Source organism: Gymnodraco acuticeps, unplaced genomic scaffold (assembly GCF_902827175.1).
Source record: "Gymnodraco acuticeps unplaced genomic scaffold, fGymAcu1.1, whole genome shotgun sequence".
In the NCBI taxonomy this organism is placed as follows: domain Eukaryota; kingdom Metazoa; phylum Chordata; class Actinopteri; order Perciformes; family Bathydraconidae; genus Gymnodraco; species Gymnodraco acuticeps.
In genome coordinates, this window is record NW_022990015.1 from 501,828 (window position 1) to 521,299 (window position 19,472).

General features: G+C 44.5%; 2 protein-coding genes across 4 annotated transcripts; both read right to left on the bottom strand.

The window, feature by feature from the left end:
- Positions 1-259: 259 nt before the first annotated feature.
- p2ry8 (P2Y receptor family member 8) lies at positions 260-11,788 on the bottom strand. The gene is made up of 3 exons (XM_034213588.1): positions 11,531-11,788; positions 10,039-10,387; positions 260-1,349 (listed from the first exon to the last, which is right to left on the bottom strand). The coding sequence occupies exons 2-3, from the start codon at positions 10,353-10,355 to the stop codon at positions 569-571; spliced, it is 1,098 nt and encodes a 365-aa protein (XP_034069479.1). The 5' UTR covers positions 10,356-10,387; positions 11,531-11,788; the 3' UTR covers positions 260-568.
- Positions 11,789-12,333: 545 nt separating this feature from the next.
- On the bottom strand, positions 12,334-19,270 carry upf3a (UPF3A regulator of nonsense mediated mRNA decay). Of its 3 annotated transcripts, none has more exons than XM_034213514.1 (11): positions 19,093-19,270; positions 18,298-18,404; positions 18,067-18,173; positions 17,498-17,596; positions 17,214-17,324; positions 17,059-17,114; positions 16,814-16,972; positions 16,561-16,694; positions 16,018-16,306; positions 15,382-15,423; positions 12,334-13,822 (listed from the first exon to the last, which is right to left on the bottom strand). In XM_034213514.1, exons 1-11 carry the CDS (start codon positions 19,231-19,233, stop codon positions 13,634-13,636), a joined length of 1,434 nt encoding a protein of 477 aa, XP_034069405.1. In that variant the 5' UTR covers positions 19,234-19,270; the 3' UTR covers positions 12,334-13,633. The 3 variants fall into 3 exon arrangements, with proteins under 3 accessions (XP_034069405.1, XP_034069403.1, XP_034069406.1); XM_034213512.1 differs by having other exon boundaries at positions 16,006-16,306; XM_034213515.1 differs by lacking the exon at positions 15,382-15,423 and having other exon boundaries at positions 16,006-16,306.
- Positions 19,271-19,472: the final 202 nt, after the last annotated feature.

The window sequence follows — 19,472 nt, forward strand, 5'->3', positions numbered from 1 at the left end:
TACCTGTTAATAATAATACAAATAATAATAATAATAATAATAATAATAATAATAGGTTGTAGAAGAACATAACAAATACAAGTAAGAAAAGGAGAACTAAGGTAAAAAAAAGTCTACTTGCCGTAGCAATTTATAGTTCAACAGACAGACATGAGCACACACACAAACACACAACCACACACGCACACGCACGCGCGCGCACACACACACACACGTGCAGCAATAATAAGAAAATACAAATTAAGAAAAGGCTTATAGAATATGTTAAAATGAGTTTATTTACATGCTACATATTTTTTGTCAAAAAATAACTTCTATGATTCTTGTGGCAAAAATACACAATCTCTACAATAATAATGTTTTCATATTTAAAAGAAAAAACATATACAATAAGTCAAATGACTCAGCTGTTTCCTGTTCATTTTCATTTGTCAGTCACACGCAGGGAAAGTAAAATAATTATGAAACGCTTGACCCATTCAGGGAAAACCCTCACTTTTATGGTTTCTGACTCGCTCTCACTTCCCTTATCACGTCTCTCATGACGTCTCTCATGTTACACTCTTATTTATTCCTCTAATTCTGTCTCTCTATATGCTGTGGAATATACCTTGGTGTGTTCTCTCTCTGAACTATCAAAATGTGCAGAGTAAAAACTCTCTTTATGCTTCATCTTCATTGAATCCACACTAGTCACACTCGTCAGATTCATTAGCTTTCGCAGCTTTTGTCTGAACTCCTTGCAAGCAAAGTAGTAAATGAAAGGGTCGAGGCAGCTATTCAGGCAGCTTAAACAAAGAGACAGTTTGTAGGCCATGTAGAGAGACCGATCATAGAAAAGTTTCAGCACACTGTGAGTCAACAGGAGGATGTTGTTTGGAGCAAAGCAGAAGGTGAAGACCAGGAGAACAACGATGACCAGACGTATCGCTCTCTTTTTCTGGGTTGTTTTCTGGGAGTTTTTGGCCAGTTTGAGTATCACTCTGACATAGCAAAATGTCGTGACACAGAAAGGGAAGAGGAAAAGGAAGATCACCATGCTGAAGAGAAAAGTCGCCCAGGCAGCCTTTGACGGGAGCATTTCTTTCTTCAGCATGTCAAAGCATGTGGTGATATTGAGTTCAGGGATGTAAAAGGTCAGGTCTGTGGTCATCAGCGGGTGCAGAACACACAGGACTAAACCCCACATGAGGAAGCAGCTGATGATAGCGATGGACTTTTTCTTCCCAGTTCCGACTTTATCTCTATAACGCATTGGCAGGATGATGCCCAGGTACCGTACAATCCCAATGGCCATCATGGTCAGGATGGAACAGTACATGTTGGTGTAGAAGACAAGGGTCAGGACACTGTAGGATACATAGAAGAAAAGTGTTTTAGTTAATCCCTTCATCAAGTAAAATAAAATATTTTTCTTTATATGGACTATGAAACCTTAGCTAGCAGCTGGAAAATGTAGCTTAGCGTAAAAACTGGAAACAGGCAGGAAAAGCTAGTCTGGTTCTAAGACAACAACAACATATGCAAGAAAACCAAAATGGGATATCTCTTTGATTAATCCTGACAAGAAATGTGAAAAAGACCAGTTGTGTTTTTTTTTGGGGGGGGGGTTAAGTGTAGTTTGTGGTGACACGTTATTGGACATAATTCACCTTGCTTATTGTGTTGCCACACGGACCCTTTAGTGGGGAACACCTGTAGCTTTAGCTGCCATTCCTGCTAGCTCATCAGGCAGAGCAGTGCATGTGTTAACCTCTCTGAAAGTAATGGATAATAAAGATTGGAACTCCATTCTTAATACACCGCCTCCGACTCTCTTTTCACGGCACTACACTGGTGACCCTGACTTTTCCGAGAAAGTTTCCGAAAAATTAACGAACATGGCTGAGCGCGATGTTTTCATAAAGCTGCCGGAATTCTGGGAGCACGCCGCGGAGGCATGGTTCGCACACGTGGAGGCACATTTCGCCTGCCGACAGGTCCGTGACGGAGACCTAAAATACTACCATGTGGTAGCAGCGCTGGGGAGCTCCACGTCGTCCAGGTTGGTGGGATTCATCGCAGCCCCCCCCACATCATGGCAAATATGAGGCGATTAAGGCCCTTCTCCTTAAGACATTTAGCTTATCTGCTAAGGAGAGGGCCCGCCAGATACTTGACATTCAAGGCCTAGGAGACAGCAAGCCATCCCAGCTAATGGAGAAAATGCTAAATCTGCTAGGGGGGGAAGATCCCCGGATTTTATTCACGGAGATTTTCCTGCGTCACTTGCCTCCCCGGGTACAGACGGCGCTGGCCAACACGCCTGTCACGGAGCCCCGTGCTTTGGCTGAGGAAGCGGATCGTTTTTTCCTGGCTACACCACAGCCCGGGGCAGAGACGTTAGCCGCGACGCTCAGTGGCCCACCTGCAGTCAAGAAAGCGTGGCGGAGGCCGGACACGGCTGTGGCTAGCCGGCGTGGAGACGCCGGAGTGTGCCTTTACCACGCACGTTTCGGGACAAGGGCGAAGAGATGCATCGCTCCGTGCAGCTACAAACCCCCGGGAAACGGAGGGGCCGGCGCTCAGTAGTGGCTCTGAGCGTCGGCGGCACGTGCAGGCTCCTCTTCGTCAGCGACAGCGTTTCGGGGAGCCTGTTTCTGTGTGACACGGGCGCTCAACGGAGCGTAGTTCCAGCGTCGAGTGAAGATGTCGCCCGTGGGGGGCACGGACCGCGATTGACGACGGCTAACGGCAGTCCCATTTGCACGTACGGCGTGAGGCCTATGTGTTTGTGCATCGGAGGACAGCGTTTCAGCTGGGATTTTGTGACAGCGGACATTTCTTTTCCCCTCCTCGGAGCGGATTTTTTGTGTGCTCATGGACTCTTAGTGGACGTTAAGAATAGGCGTTTGGTTGATGCCTTAACGTTTTCTTCCCTCGTGTGCACACTTGGCAGCGCAGCGTACGATGGGCTGTCAGGCTCGCTGTCAGGTGCAGACACGTTTCTCAGACTGTTGGCCGAGTTTCCAGACCTGTCGCCAGTGCTGGAATTGGGCCGGTACTCACCGGTACGCAGTACCGGCACTTCTGGTTCTGACCCATGGAGTACCGGCACTTCTTGCTCAGTACCGGCATGCTGGCGGTACTCCGGTACTCATGCACCGTGCCAGTACTCAACACTCTCCCGCCGTTCTTATTATACATGACATTCTCATCGCTCTAACCGCTGGAGTTTCACAGCGGCTGTCAGCTGTTTACTCCTGTCATTCAAACAGAACGTGCTGGAGAGGGGGCGGGGCTTATCTTCTCCATGTAAATACTGTGGTGGAAACGACTATGTCAAAATTAACCTATTTGACCGTGATTTAATAGTAATACACGTTTCAAAATAATAATAATAATAATAATGCCGAAGTAACAACATACTGAAAACTGTTAGTAAAACCATGTTTTAATGCTTTACAATTTACATACCTAGATGCACGTGTGTTGTGTTTATGCAGTGCAACTCCCACCCAGTGGGTGGCTATGTAGAGTGATAGAACAGAGCAGGCACGCCCCCGAGAGAAGGAAAGCAAGTCACGTCACAAATTAGCATTTCTAAAATGTTAGCGTGGATTAATAAAAGTGCAAAAAGACAGCGGTTGTCGCCGGAAGAAACTTCAAATACAGAGAATGCTGTGCCTGTGTTGGAAATTGTGTCTGATGGGGAGCTTTCTTTGGTTGATCCTCCTGCTCCAAGTTCTAGTGCATTAGCATTAGCACTAGCTCCGCCGCCTCCTCCAGAGCCTCTAACGTTAGCTGCTGCTGGCGCAACTGCCACCACCAACACCGGGCAAAGCGATGCACCTGACTGCTGGACAACGGACCAGGTGCAATATTTTTGCAAGACCAATGCATGGCTCCTTCTTAAAGATAAGAAGCTAGGATGTCGGATATGCAGAGATGTCAAATCTTTGGGAATACACACTGGACAAGGACTGAAACTGTCAACTGAATGGGGTGAGTGTGTAGTGTCTCATTTCGGTGTTGACAAGGGCAAACAACAAGCTAGCCTGAGAAAAAAAATCAAAGAACATAAAGAATCACAAGCCCATGTAAAAGCTGCTGACATCCTTACATCTGCTTCACGTGAAACTATTCAACATCAAGTGCAGTCTATGCATAAATCTGAATTAGACACCACTATCAGAGTTTTTCGAACGGCATATAAAATTGGCAAACATAGCCGGCCATTCACAGACATGCCAATTGATTTGAATGTACAGAAACTGAATGGGCTGAACGTGGGCAGGGTTTTGCACTCCAATAAAACCTGTGGCGAAATCATCGACCACATAGCTCATGAGCTGAAGAAAAAAATGGCAAAAGACATTACAGAAAACCAAAGAAAACTCTGTGTTTTGGTCGATGAATCTACCACTATTAGTGGTAAAACGGTGCTTGTTGTGTGTCTACGCTCAGCATTAGCTGATGCTGAGCCCGAAACGTTTTTTTGGGAGCTGATCGAGTTGGATGGAACAACGGCTGATGACATCACAAAGGCGTTAATGGAGTGTCTTGGAAGAGATTTTAACGAGGACTTTTTAGGTCAGTGTTTCGTTTCTTTTGCATGTGATGGGGCTTCAGTCATGCTAGGGAAGAGAACAGGCGTTGCTACCCCAGTTGTGTAGTAAATTCCCAAGCCTGTTTGTGTGGCACTGCTCCAATCATCGTCTAGAGCTGGCAGTTGGGGATGTGGTCAAGGAGGTCTCAGGGCTCAATCATTTCCAGATCTTTTTTGACAAACTCTATTCCTTGTTCCATGCCTCCCCCAAAAATCAGAGGCAGTGTGCGCAAGCAGTCGGACAGCGTCTCCTGGTGATAGGGCGTGTTTTGTCCATCCGCTGGGTGGCTTCAAGTGAAAGGAGCGTCAGAGCAGTCTGGGAAAACTACCGAGTGCTTCATGATCACTTCACAAATGCTGCAAACGACACGAGCAGGGATTCCAGAGACAGAGCAAAGTACAAGGGCCTGGATGATGTGCTCACATCTGCAACGTTTGTCAGCAATCTGGGACTGATGTACGATGCGCTTACAGAGCTCAGCGACCTCTCTCGGCAACTCCAAAAAAGAGAGATGACACTGCCTACAGCAGATAGGCTCTTAACTCGAGAAATACGAGTTTTTGAATCCATGGTCACCATGCCTGGCCCACACATGACTACAGTTCATACAGCTCTAGCTGAGAAGTCCTTCAAGGGTGTTGCCCTGCGTGAGAATGGCAGGCTTGTACAGATTCATGCAGGTCAGTTTTTCCGCAGTATGGTAGAGAATCTGAGACACAGAATGACTTCCACAACCTCCTCTCATGTCAGCACAAGAGAAATCCCATTACATGGCCGGGAGGCCCGGGACAATCAGCTAATCCAGGACATGAAAGTTATCCATCCTGGAAGTTGGCCTGAAGAGGAGTTAGACGTACAGTATGGGGACGTAGAGGTGCTACGTTTGTGCGAAGTGCTGAAAGTGGTCAGAAGAGAGACTGTTCAGGGCTTTCGCGAATACAAGGAAACCAGGGCATCCCGTACACCTGCTGCCATGGAGCCTCTACTGAAAGCAGTCCGAACCATCGCTGTCTCCACTAGTGAGTGTGAGCGGGCATTCAGCTGCATGAACGATATCCTTACTGCAAAAAGGAATGCTCTCTCTGTCAGCCGACTGTCCAGCCTGGTTTTCATTAAATGTAATGGACCATCACTAGGACAGTTCAATCCGGAACAGTATGTGAGGTCCTGGCTGGCAAAGGGAAGGAGAAGTGCTGATGAAAGAGCCTGTCCAGCTCCAGCCCCTGATACTGATGTCCCCAAGGCCTTCTGGAGCCTTTTCTAACAATGTGAAGTATATTGCAAAGCAGCTCACCCAGTGAGAAGACTTTTGGCATAATGTGCCGATTTGTACAGATCCTGGAGATAGAAGGACTTCAGACCAACCAGGGAGTTATCTGATCAGCTTGGTGTTCAATGTAACTCTTTACCATGGCTCAGACTTTGTTACTTGCAGTTACAGTTTCTCATTTTAGATTGTGCACATTTTGCATTTGTTTTTACATGTTCTTTGTTCATGCTCTTTATCATTTTTCTGAGTTGGAAAGTTAGATTGCATCATAGTTTACTTTATACATATTTGTATTCTTCAGTGGTGAAGTATATTGCAAAGCAGCTCAGCCATGTGAGAAGACTTTTGGCACTTTTTCGTTTTTCGTTTTCTGAGTTGGAAAGTTAGATTGCATTCAAAATGTACAGAAATACTTAATTTTGTTAAAGCTTTTTATAAAAAATGCTTCTGACCAGAGCTTTGTTTCCTTGTCATTAATGTTGAACACCACCAGAGGGGCTCTCACCTGAAAGGTCTCTGCTTCATGTGTCTTCAGCAGAAGATCTAGACTTTGATTGCTATATTTTCAGTTAATATTGACCTTACAGAGCTTTAGCCATATCCGCTGCCTATCATAAAAAATGTTAAGTACAGTGAACCTTTCTAAAATATACAGTAGTAAAGAGACAAACCCACCAGCATTATAGTAGCCAAATTCTTGTTTGTGGGCTGTATATATAAAATTGACTTGAAAAAGTTGCTGATTTTAGAGTACTGGCACCTTTTTCATTCCAATTCAAGCACTGCCTGTCGCTACCCACCTTCTCTGCGCTTACCACTAAGCATGGCGTGGAACACCACGTCACTACCGGGGGGCCTCCTGTCTACGCCAGGGCCCGGCGGTTGAACCCTTCTAAGCTGGCTGTAGCGAGGGCGGAGTTCGCAACCATGGAGCGCATGGGCATTGTCCGCCGCTCCGACAGTCCTTGGGCTTCCCCCCTGCACGTCGTTCCCAAATCGAACGGCGGGTTCCGTCCGTGCGGGGATTACCGCAGACTCAACGACGCCACTACGCCTGACCGCTATCCGGTGCCGCACATTCAGGACTTTTCGGCGCATCTGGCCGGTACGGGGGTGTTTTCCAAGGTGGACCTGGTGCGTGGATACCACCAGGTGCCCATGCACCCCCTGGACATTCCCAAGACAGCAGTGATAACGCCTTTTGGACTTTTTGAGTTCCTGCGGATGCCTTTTGGACTCAAGAATGCCGCTCAGACGTTCCAGCGCCTGATGGATTCGGTGCTGCGGGACCTGCCGTTTGTGTTTGTTTACCTCGACGACATACTCGTCGCCAGCGCTTCAGTGCAGGAGCACCTTTCCCACCTCCGAGCCCTTTTCACACGGCTCAACGAACACGGATTAATCATCAATCCTGCAAAGTGCCAGTTCGGGGTGTCGGACATCGATTTCCTGGGGCACCGCGTCACCAAGGGCGGTGCGACACCTCTGCCAGCGAAGGTGGAGGCTGTTGCGGCGTTTCCTCGCCCGCTCACAGCCCGGTCGCTCCGTGAGTTTCTGGGGATGGTGACTTTCTACCACCGTTTCATCGCCCGGGCCGCACACATCATGCGGCCGCTGTATGAAGCGTTGAAAGGCAAGACCCCCGTCCAGGAGATCGACTGGACAGCAGAGGCGGACGGCGCTTTTGCTGAGGTAAAGACTGCGTTGGCTCAGGCGGCTTTGCTGGCACACCCATCATCTACGGCTCCCATCTCCATCACCACGGACGCGTCAGACTACGCGGTCGGCGCAGTGCACGAGCAGTGGGTGGAGGGCGCTTGGCAGCCGCTCGCCTTTTTCAGCCGCCAGCTGACGCCTAGAGAACGCAAATACAGCGCCTTTGACCGGGAGCTCCTCGGACTTTATTTGGCCGTGCGGCACTTCCGTTTCATGCTGGAAGGCCGTAAATTTACGGCGTTTGTCGACCACAAGCCGCTCACCTTCGCCATGTCAAAAGTGGCAGAGCCTTGGTCGGCACGTCAGCAGCGGCAGCTGTCCTACATATCGGAATTCACTACGGACATTAAGCACGTGGCTGGCAAGTCGAACCTGGTTGCTGATTGCCTCTCCAGGGTCGTCATCGGTGCCGTCCAGTTGGGCCTGGACTATACTCGCATGGCGGCAGACCAGGTCACAGATCCCGGCGTCCAGGCCCTGAAGGTGGAGAGCGCGGGGCTGCGCTTGGAGGACGTGGTGTTCGGCGACGCGGGCATTACTCTCCTGTGTGACGTCTCTACGGGCCTGGCGCGGCCTGTCGTCCCTGCCAGCTGGAGGCGTCCTGTGTTCGAGGCTGTGCACGGCCTGTCACACCCCGGCGTTAAACCTTCGGTGCGTTTGGTAGCGGCGAAGTTCGTTTGGCAAGGACTGAAAAGGGACGTGAGGACTTGGGCCAGGGAGTGCGTGGCTTGTCAACGCGCTAAGGTGCACCGCCACACGAAGGCCCCGTGGAGCGTTTCCTGGTGCCTGAGAGGAGGTTTGATCACGTCAACATTGACCTGGTTGGTCCGTTGCCTTCCTCTCAGGGGTTTTCCTACCTCCTCACCATGGTGGACAGAACGACCCGTTGGCCGGAGGCGATTCCGCTCGTTTCGACATCAGCCGCAGACGTTGCCCGGGCCTTCATTGCAACGTGGGTGTGTCGTTTTGGCACCCCGTCAGACATTTCCTCAGACAGGGGCTCTCAGTTCACGTCCGAGCTCTGGAACGCTGTGGCAGGCGGTTTGGGGGTTAAGCTGCACAGGACTACCGCTTACCACCCTCAGGCTAACGGCCTCTGCGAGCGCTTTCATCGCTCCATGAAGGCGGCCCTCAAGGCCGGCCTTACGGACGGTAACTGGGTCGACAAGCTGCCCTGGGTGATGCTGGGCCTGAGGACCGCACCTAAAGAAGACTTGCAGTGCTCTACGGCTGAGATGGTCTACGGTCAGCCGCTGAGAGTTCCGGGGGATTTCCTCCCAAATGCATCGGCTCCCTGGTCGGCGTCGGCCCAGCGGGCTTTCCTGCGTGACGCCGCTGAGGCCTTTGCTCCGATCCCTACTACTCAGCACAGTACTCAGGTGTCCCAGGTTCCCGCAGAGCTCCGCTCGGCGGAGCACGTGTTCATCCGGCACGATGCGCACAGAGGCCCCCTGCAGCCCCCTTATGATGGGCCTTTCCGGGTCTTGGAGCACGGGGACAAGCACCTGGTGGTCGACCTGGGTGGCAAGGCCGAGCACGTCTCGGTGGACCGGGTGAAGGCTGCTCACCTGGACTTGGACCAGCCTGTGGTGCTGGCTCGACCTCCGCGACGGGGCCGCCCCCCAGCCTCGTCCCCTGTCACGGATTTAAGACCTGTTGTTCCGGTCCCTCCCCTTCCGGGGGCCGCACAGGCGGGAGTCACTTTTCCGACTCCCGTGCTCAGGAGTCGTGGGGGTCGGCGTGTCGTTCCTCCCCGCCATGCTGATTTTGTTTATGTGTGAATTCTGGGGGGGCTTGTGTGGTGACACGTTATTGGACATAATTCACCTTGCTTATTGTGTTGCCACACGGACCCTTTAGTGGGGAACACCTGTAGCTTTAGCTGCCATTCCTGCTAGCTCATCAGGCAGAGCAGTGCATGTGTTAACCTCTCTGAAAGTAATGGATAATAAAGATTGGAACTCCATTCTTAATACACCGTCTCCGACTCTCTTTTCACGGCACTACAAGGTGTAGCTTATTTATTGGCCAGGAGCTATAAAGAAATAGTCTGGCCCTTAACCTTTGGTAACCTATAAATAATTAACATAATTTAACATAGCTTTCCGTTTCTGTACGGATTATCAAAAAATATACATCGTGTTATTGAGCTTTAGAGCTTCTGCAGTTTTGGCTACTTCTGTACAGTGCCATTTTGTTATGCTAAGCTAATTAGCTATTGGTCATAGTTTCATTTTGAACAAACATGAGTGGTATTGAACTTCTCATCCGACTCTGGGCAAGATAGCAATCAAGTGTATTTCCCAACACCTATTCCAACTGGAGGACTGTGGATTAACACTGAGTAGTTGTAAAGGTAATCTTTAGCCGGAAAAAGACAACATTGAAAACTGAGGTTTCAGTGCATGTTAAAGACATCCAATATCAACACTTTTACATTGCCCTCCAAATTCTGAAGAATACCTGCACATCGTGGGTCCCAGAGTCCAGTGGTATCCTTGGAGCTGGTAGGCGATCTGAAAGGGCAGCGCAGCGCCAACAGCCATGTCGGTGAGGGTGAGATTAATCATGAAGATGATGGACGGGGTCTTTGGGGAGGTATGGAAGATGAGGAGCCACATGGAAAGGCCATTTCCTACCAGGTTGATGACAGTGACGATCATATAGATGACAGAGATGGTAATTCTGGTGTTCACACTGTTCAACAGGGCCAGAGTGGCATTGTCTAGCTTTAAGTCGCTGTGATTGCCCATCATGAGTGGAAGGGAATGGCTTCTCATCACCTGAGTCGACCTTTAACGAACTTGTGGAGCTGATGGAAATAAAGCAGTTTCAAATACATCGTCATGTTATTGTTTCGTAATAATTGAATGCACAAAGAAACAAAAATGCCTGTAGACTAGACCTTTATTGAGGGACCACTGAATGCAGCCGTTCTTCTTTTTGCAAGTGCAAACGTGATTGATCATACAGGTGTGAAAGAAACACAGAGCATTCTTTAGAAGCTCTGTGGTTTTTTTTCGCATTTAGTGCAAGTGTGGATTGAGTTTTCACACAGGAAAGGACGTCCTAGAATTGTTGTGAACACCGCCAACTGTCGTGTGGTTGTGACAAAATGTTTGGAGTCAGGCGAGAACTCTAAGTGATAACATTATAAAAGCCTTGAAATAGTAGGTGAGACAAACTGTATTTTATCTTTTTGCTTTGCGATAGTTACCCAGTATCATTTTAAGGAACAACAAACACTTTTCTTTCCCACGTGGTGCACATAGTGCTGGTGATTTCAATACACATTTTTGATGGAAAGTACCTAATACTACAACAAGGAACATAATTATGATAATGGTTACACTTTTTGGAATCACGTCAGAAATAAACACATCGTATTGCAACAATAATAAAAAGCAAATATTTGTGTTTTTTTCACTCTTTTTAATTTTTTTTAAAGTTTGTTGATTTGACTTATTGTCCATTTCTCTGCCTGGATAGTTTTATCGTATCTCTGTAATGAGACTAAGTATTTATTTAACCTTCATGCCATGATGTATTTACATCTATACTTCACTTATTCATAACATACTGAAAGTGATTATCTTTCTGGGTGTCATTTGCTTCTGTATGTATAATTTACTAATGCTGCTTCTTTCACCTATTGTTTTCTTTTTGTGTGTTTTTAGTTTTTGTGTTAAAAAACGAAATAAAACATATTGGGATAATCTAAAACATATTGTGATAATCTTCTCTTTTGACTAAGGATATTGAGTAACTGAGCACATTTAGCTGGGCAAATGTAGAAAATGACGCGTGGTAGTAGAACATGATAACAAACTCCCACATGGAGCAGTTTAGGACCATTTCAAGTCAACATTTAAAATGTACAAAAATACATATAAAGTTCTTCTTATAAATCCTTATAGTCCTTACTAGTCTAAAAGATAGACGGTTAAACACTCACCTATGAACTCAAGGGCAGATCATCGGTGTCAGTTGTAGATGGAGGTACAGATATTATGTCTCCTGACAAAACGAGATTTGTCGTTTTACAGAGTCAAAGACAGGAAATGGATCATGTGACAATCTTTTCATCCCACCAACGGTTGCAACAGCCACACATTAGATTCAGTCTGAAAATGACAGGTCTAAAACTCCCCACAGCATGGAGAACACACACATCAGGTGTCCCTTACAATGTGAATCATGAATTGACTCTACAATCCCTAAAACTATATCTATACACGTGGGATAACTGAACAGTAAAAAGAGCCTATTTGAAAGAAAAAAAACATTCTTGGGTTTTGCTGATGTGTGAAAAAACACAGCAAAAGTTACACCTACTTTCAGTTTGAGTCATTGTCAGTTAAAATCACTGCTGTGTGCGTAATACCTGTAACATGTATTTGAAGGCTGAAGAAAAAAATCCCTATACGTGGATTAAGATTTAATTGTATAACCAAGAATAAAGGCCTTTATATACACTCCATACTCAAAGTCACACATACTAGTAGTACAATATGATAGTACAAGCCGGTGTTGACAAGTTTCACGGGTTTAGCTGTTATGTTAGTGGCTTCCTGTTGATTACAATAGTTCTGCTTTATGTGGGTGACAGTGCCACAGATGCTGTTAGAGATATATGCAATACATAATCATTGTCTTGCAACAAGTAAACATCAGCTCACTGACTCTTGTGAATCGTACCACCTGCCTTCCAGTTTCACTGTTTCTCAACAAGTGCAGAGGAAAAAAGGTGGAGATTTGTTTCGTCTTGGATCATTTTTGTTTCAGTATGAACATTTAATGTACACACCCACTAAAGCTGAGATACTGCTGTGTAGTCATGTCAAGTACAAGTTACTCATATCTATCATGTTTTTATTCATAATAAGGACATTGTTGAAGAAAATGCTGCCTCACCCAAACTGTCAGAGAGCCTCCATAAAAACAGAACCACTGATAAAATCTCTTCTAACGGAACAAGAACTTTATTTGTATTAACTTCAAGAAAAAGGAAATAGATAGACAGCTGTTAGGTCATATGCAAAAATAATAGTAGGCTTGGAAAACAGACACATTACTTTATCAATATTTGTGGCTTTTCAATGCACCTTTACTTGACAGAGTGAATAGAAAACCATGCACACAGCATAGACAATTTATTTTTGTATTTATCTGTGTCATAATTGTTCATAATTAATTTTCTAAACGCTTCATCTCAATTTTGAGATTGTGTTCTTCTTGGCTCATTGGTGATCATGTACAAAGCTTAGAGCTCACAAAACAATTCTGTCTCTGTTGGATAACACCTGTCACAATATATGATTGCCCAAATGTATTAAGACACATAAAAACTAGGAAAAGGCGGGAAAACAGTTTCCTTTTCTTATCAATAACAACTCTTATTCCCTCCCATTCGCTCAACTTTACACAAAAAAAAAAATAAACACAGGATTTCATCTGTGGTATTTTCTACATCCATTATTTGTAAGATTTACTTACGTTATATTTCATTTTGTTAAAATGTATTAAAAACATCCAGGTTCGGAGAAGTCTACAAAGGCTCAGTAACACGATCAGTTGCAGAGGATGAGGTAATGTTTTCAGCTGGAAAATTGTTGATGGATATCACAGGTGAGCTGCCTCTTGTCACAACATTTCAACATAGTGGTATTACTGTATGACAATGGCTGTCAATCAATCAATCAACAACTTTATTAATCCCGCAAGGGGCTGTTGTGCTATCATAAAGGTAACTGTTATTATGTGTTCGTTGTTGTATTGTTGACATGCTTTATTCCAAGGATTCTTAGACAGACTAAACACTGAGATAAAATGTGTATTGTGTATTAACAATGTTCATGCTAAACAGCAAAACAGAAACCTTAATTAACCAACATTAAAAGCTCTGAACTCTGTTACATCTTACTCAAATAAAAAGGCTTTTGAAGTGCCTTTCTCCCTCAATGCAGTTCATGTCATTTAAAAGCTCATCGATGACCTGTCAAACCTGTCCCCATCAACTTAGGCTGAATAATTGTTCTTTTTGAAACATCCATCCTGCTCACTGTTCCTCTTTGCTTTTCTCGTACCCCTTCTCCGGCCCTGTTGCCATGGGGACAGCCTTGTAGCAGTGCTCTGTCCCGGGCTCCGGTGAGTGTCCCACAGCGATGCAGTCGTAGCCTTTTCCAGCCGAGCTCATGCGCTTCCTGTTGCGTGCGCCCGGCTGATAGAGCTGCATGGCGGGACGGTCCTGCAGGGAGACAAGAGAGCAGAGACATGGGAGAGACTAGTAGCACACAATTGGAATATATAAATCAACATGTATGTATTTATCATGTATCTCTCTTGTCTCCCTGCTTATTCTTTCAACGAGTATCACAATCGTAGTTTTAGGCTTATCTGTTTCTGGTTTTATTTAGAAATGATTCCCACCTTTTAATGTAGGATTTTATTTGTACCTGTTGTTGTGGAAATATTTTCCAAGGCCCATAACTTTGACCCAGTTTATCAGTTCAAACTGTCCTGACTGAGCACACGCACCTCGTAACCTTAGCTGCTGTGCTCTCAGTGTTCTGTCTCTCTGTTCCTGCCTGTTGACGTCAGCTGATAGAGCTTGATGATGTTCTCAGAACTAGTTAAATACATGGGTCTGAGGTAGAGTTCTTTAGAATCGATGTGGCAACCCACCCGTGCAGTCTCACCGGGACTGCTGTGATTTGTGATGTGAATGCTCCGGCCGAAACTCCAATAAATCATCAGTGTTTTGACATCAAAGCTACTGCTCTACCGTGTCTCCTTCCTGAGTCGGTGACTCCCACTGCATAGCTACACAGAAGTTTCCCTTACACCTCTGTGTGTGTGTGTGTGTGGTGTGTGTGTGTGTGTGTGTGTGTGTGTGTGTGTGTGTGTGTGTGTGTATGTGTGTGTGTGTTTGTATCAAAAGGTTCTGTTTTGCCTAGCAGATTCTGGATATTAAGTTGTTTCAGATAAAGTTCCTTTTGCCTGAAGTCTCCTGCATTATGTTCCACCTACTAGACTCTGCGTAATATCCCAGCATGCACTGGGCTAGCAGCAGGGACAGACAACACCCTTTTCACGGTTCAAATGCACTTCTGTATGTATATCCAGCCCACTCTCTTCAGTCTGCGTACAAATGACACGACTTTGCAAAGGCGTGCAATAGATACGCAGAAGTCCGATTTTGCGTGCATATGATACTCCCACGTTACGTTTGTTATGAACGTATCTTAAATGCGTTTATTTTCTACATATCTTTGCCATTTATAATAATAATAATAATAATAATAATAATAATAAATGATATTTATATAGCGCCTTTCAAGGGACCCAAGCCTAACCCTAACCATAACCCAATAAGCTGCTGTGTCGTTTATTGCACCACAAACATTAAAACTGTCATTGGAACGGCGATCAAGCCTGAAGCCACAGAGCTCTTTGTTTTAATGTTTGAGGTGCAATATCAGCGTATCATATGCACGCAAAATCGGACTTCTGCGTATTTATTGCACGCCTTTGCAAAGTCGTTTCATTTGTACGCAGATTGTCTGTGAGACCGGGTTGGGTATATCAGTCAGTGAACAAAGAGGTAGAATAATGATGAACTGATTAATACATTCTTAACTAAGCCTTTGTTTAATTATAATGGTCTGATCTGTATGATTTATTGTTCACGTATATCAGTCACGCCACACCGAACGATCAACACTAAGACATCTAATACAGCCAAAACACAGAAACACACACAAACATGCCATTATCCTTACTAGCAATTTTGTGTTTCACATTCACCTTATTTGCATGTTTTTGTTCTGTGGTGGGAGTCTGCAGCACCTGGGGGAACATGTTATAAACACAGGAAGAACTCCACACAGAATCAGACCCTGCATCTCACAGCTTTCAAACCTAATGTCATTGTAACTGGAAAACCCTTTCCTGTTCACATGACATTTAAGAGATACGGTTACTAGAAAGCTGTTTGTAATGTGGTTTGGTTATTACAAGTGCTCTATCTGGGTCATCTATCTGTCAGGCCTGAATAACATCTTTATATGACACAAATGCACTGAAAGTATACTAATAAAGGACTGGCTTATCTAAAGCCAGTTGAGTAGCACTTGAAATGTTTGGCTCTATGAAACCTGATGTACTTATATGATTCTGTTTTCTTCAAGGTTGTGTCTTCCTGGTCGAATGTACTTATTGTAAGTCGCTTTGGATAAAAGCGTCAGCTAAATGCAATGTAATGCAATGTAATGTAATGTAATATTGAAACATGATTTTTCTGAGCTGACAATTATTATCTGTAAGTAAACAAAATATACATTTCAACAAACATCTGAAACACAGTTGAATGTTAACATCATGAAACAAAACAAAAGTAGCTGTAACCATCCCCCCCATTCTCATGCTCACCTTCTCGCTCACCTTGTTTCGGAGGCGTTCCTTCCTGTTACCCACGTCCTCCCTGTCCTCCTTCCCCAGTTTGTCTCCACCATCAGGGCAGTAAGAATAGCCATGATGGTGCCCCTCTTTCTTGGCTCTGTCTTGGCAGTAGCCCTTCCCCCATTTTGTCTCATCTTTGCGGCGCATAAACTTGTCAAACTCATAGTGGTGCCTCTGTCGTTTCCTCTCTTCATCTTTCCCCCGATGGTCCTTTTCTCTCTGCCTGCGGCCGTGCTGCTCTCTCTGCTCCTTGTCGCTCTCAGGTTGACCTCTAGTGTTCAGAAGGGGCATTACACACACACACACCACTTTATATAATTGTTACACAAACACAGCTGTTATCGGAATTCTTGGTTACACTTTACGCTAATGTGTATGATGACTTAAAATAAAGATACAATTATGCGTTTAAAAATGTTTTACCTATAAAAGAGAGGTTGTATTCAGGGGTTTAACAACACAAATATTAAGTGGTAATACATTTTTAATAGGGGGAATCTCAGACTGTGCCCAAACAATCCTTACTTTTCTTTGGGGTCCTTTGACTTCATTTGTCCTCCGGCTTTCTCCCATTTGCATCTGTCTGTCTCCCCAATGTCACTTTTGTCCTTCATCCGGTCTGAATCCACGTCATCGTCCCTGTCACTCTTCTTAAGGAGCTACATATGGAGATAATACAGGAAAACCTTCATAAATACACCAATAACGTTGCAGATATACTCCAAACAACAAGGAAAAGCAGGTATCAAAACGATTTATTTTCATGATGAAGCATTACCTTGATTTTAATGTCTTTATCAGACAGTTTCCTCTGCTTCTCTGCCTCTTTCCGCTTGCGTCTCTCCTCCTCTCTTCGCTTTCTCTTTTCCTCCTCCCTTTGCCGTTTCTTTTCGAGCTCTCTTCTCCTCCGCTCCTCTCTCTTCTCCTCTCTTATTCTCTGTTGGGACATATTTGGCACATTAGAGAAGATAAAAAGTAATTTGTAGGTCATCAGTTTCAATATAAGCATTTTTCATTTCTTACCTGTTTCTCAATTTTCTTATTTTTGATGTATTCCAACAGCGGTGTTGTCCGTTTGGCTGAAGTCAATAAAAGGGGTAATAACAAAGATTAGTTACTGAGGTCCAGTATCTTTCTGACTTGTATATACCTGAATCTTAGTAAATGTGGTACTGTACCTATGAGCTCTCTGGTCTTGGCCTCTATCTCTCCCAGCAGAGTCTCAGGGTTGGCCATAGACTTCTCCTCATCACAGGAGTAATTCTCCAAGAACCGCCTATATTCTGGGTCTGAGGGAGTGTAAGATCCACAATGAGAATGTGATATTCAAAGATTCAAGAATTGATTTTCACCATGTCATAAATCCATGCATTCATATTATAATAAAACGCTGAATATAATGTCTACTGCATTGTATATCAGGGCATGTTTTAATGATGGATCAAGCTTTGTATTTCTCTACCTTCTTCAATGCTTCCGGTTTTGGCATCTTTCTTTTTTAGCTTCTTCTTTGAGATTTTCTGAAAGGGGGCAAACTCCACCACTGCAGGGTACTCTTGTCCTGGGTAAATATTGAAATAAAAGGCAGCTCGTCATTTAACAGACCAGCAATCAAATAGTAACGATGGCAACAAAAGCTCTTACGCCATCTCACGGGCCCTTAACATTTAGCCTATAGCTGTAAAACTGTTTATATTCAAATCCCAATTAAAAACCCACCTGTTCAAATCTACTTACTCACTGTAGTGCTCCCCATTATATGTTTCTTTTGTGTCCACTTGACTGTCTCCTCCATGATTTCCTGTTTGTGTTTTTATCATGTTCTGTTGCCTATTAGCGTTTATTTATTTTTATTTTTTAAACAAATTCTACGGTGTCCTTGGGTGTCATGAAAGGGCCTAAAAATAAAATGTATTATTATTATTAAAACAAATACATCTTTGTTTTGATTTCATTTAGCAGAACATCTCGCCCTATGTGCTGCCCTTAATGGCCACCAAAGTGTTACTGAGTTCAAACAAAGCTAAATACCCTTGTTGTCAATGAAGACGTAGCCATCAAATCGGTCCCTGAACAGAAGGATATCTTCCGGGATTTTAAAATTAATATATGCTCTGGAGAACAAGTGGGGATAGAGACTGTTGAAAAAGAGAAAGACAAAGAAGGTGAAGTCATATATTATCATATAAAGGGCAAAGGCAACACGTTTTGTTATCCTAGGCGCAAGTTTGGTCTTTGTTGTTAGGAAAAAATCATGATTACCTTTGGTCAGCTGGAAAGAACTCAAAATAGTCGTAGGATGGAAGGGGACTGAGCTGTTCCTCTAGCTGGTCCTTTGACAGGTTTGGTGGAAGCCTTCGAATCACGACCTGTAATCAAGTGTAAGTTGCAGCATTTTAAAAACTGAACTCAGACATACTGCTGCTTTATTATTCACCATTATTTTAAACAGTGTGTTTTGGAAGTGCAATACTGAACTTCATGAGTACCCTTACCGCTCTGACCTATTGATGTGCCAGCAATAACAAACTCATGCTTGTATGTATGTAGACAAGTATTATTCTAACCACAAGAAGTTTATTTTGAATTCTAATGGTGATACCAAAATTCAAGAGATACTAAGTGTCCTGAAACAGAATAACATGTAACACTCAAATGCACACAGACAAATATGCACAGACAATAGTAGGCCAATTTACAGCATAGCCTAATACATACTAAATCAATTGTTATTTTCAGCATTATGAGATTTACACTGCACCTTGGCAACTCTAAACTAAGCAGAAACTATGGATTTGAGTCAATAACAGCGATAACAAGACGTACAATGTTGTGTTATAGACCATAGCTTATCTAGCCAGTGTTTACATTATATAAAGTCTGAGAGGATTGTGAAATGTACTATATGAGATATTATAGGTCTAGCTGACAGGTTGGGAATGTAGTCCTTCCTCCTCCTGTCGCTGTCCGCGGTGCTGAAAGGATCCCACCTCCCTCCATTTCTGTTTTCCACACAGCGTAAACAATGCGACACATCGCAAACGCTCGGCTACCCACCTTGGTAAAAACCTCTTTCTTCTCTTCTTTCTGCTTCAGGTTTCCAGGAATGTTTTCCTGCTCTCTTGGGATGTCTCTAAACTGTATCTCCACGACGCTTTTCTCCTTGCCCACGGTCATTTGGTCCTTTTCAGACCTCATTTCTCTCCATCTCCCTCTCGCCCGTGTAAAGCCGCTGTGTTCTCGCGAGAGTGTAGAAATATCGCGAGTGCGGCGAGTCAGCTTTTATATTATGTTCTGAACTGTCTTTGGCCATATAGCTGCTAGGATAACCACACATGCAACACAATTAGCACAAGTTGCGTTTAGGGACAAGAGTAATATTTGTGTCAATGTATAGGTCTCATAAAGAAAACCGTCTATTTATGAACAATGTTTAT

Bases quoted from the DNA above. Each gene is read 5' to 3' on its own strand.
- upf3a (XM_034213512.1), bottom strand. From the start codon at position 19,233: ATGAGGTCTGAAAAGGACCAAATGACCGTGGGCAAGGAGAAAAGCGTC. The intron at 17,597-18,066 runs GTATTTAGCTTT...ATATTTACCCAG, and splicing joins CGTCTTCATTGACAACAAGG to GACAAGAGTACCCTGCAGTG. The intron at 16,307-16,560 runs GTAAGGATTGTT...TCTGAACACTAG, and splicing joins TCAAAGGACCCCAAAGAAAA to AGGTCAACCTGAGAGCGACA.
- p2ry8 (XM_034213588.1), bottom strand. From the start codon at position 10,355: ATGAGAAGCCATTCCCTTCCACTCATGATGGGCAATCACAGCGACTTA. The intron at 1,350-10,038 runs GTATTCTTCAGA...TGTATCCTACAG, and splicing joins CTGGGACCCACGATGTGCAG to TGTCCTGACCCTTGTCTTCT.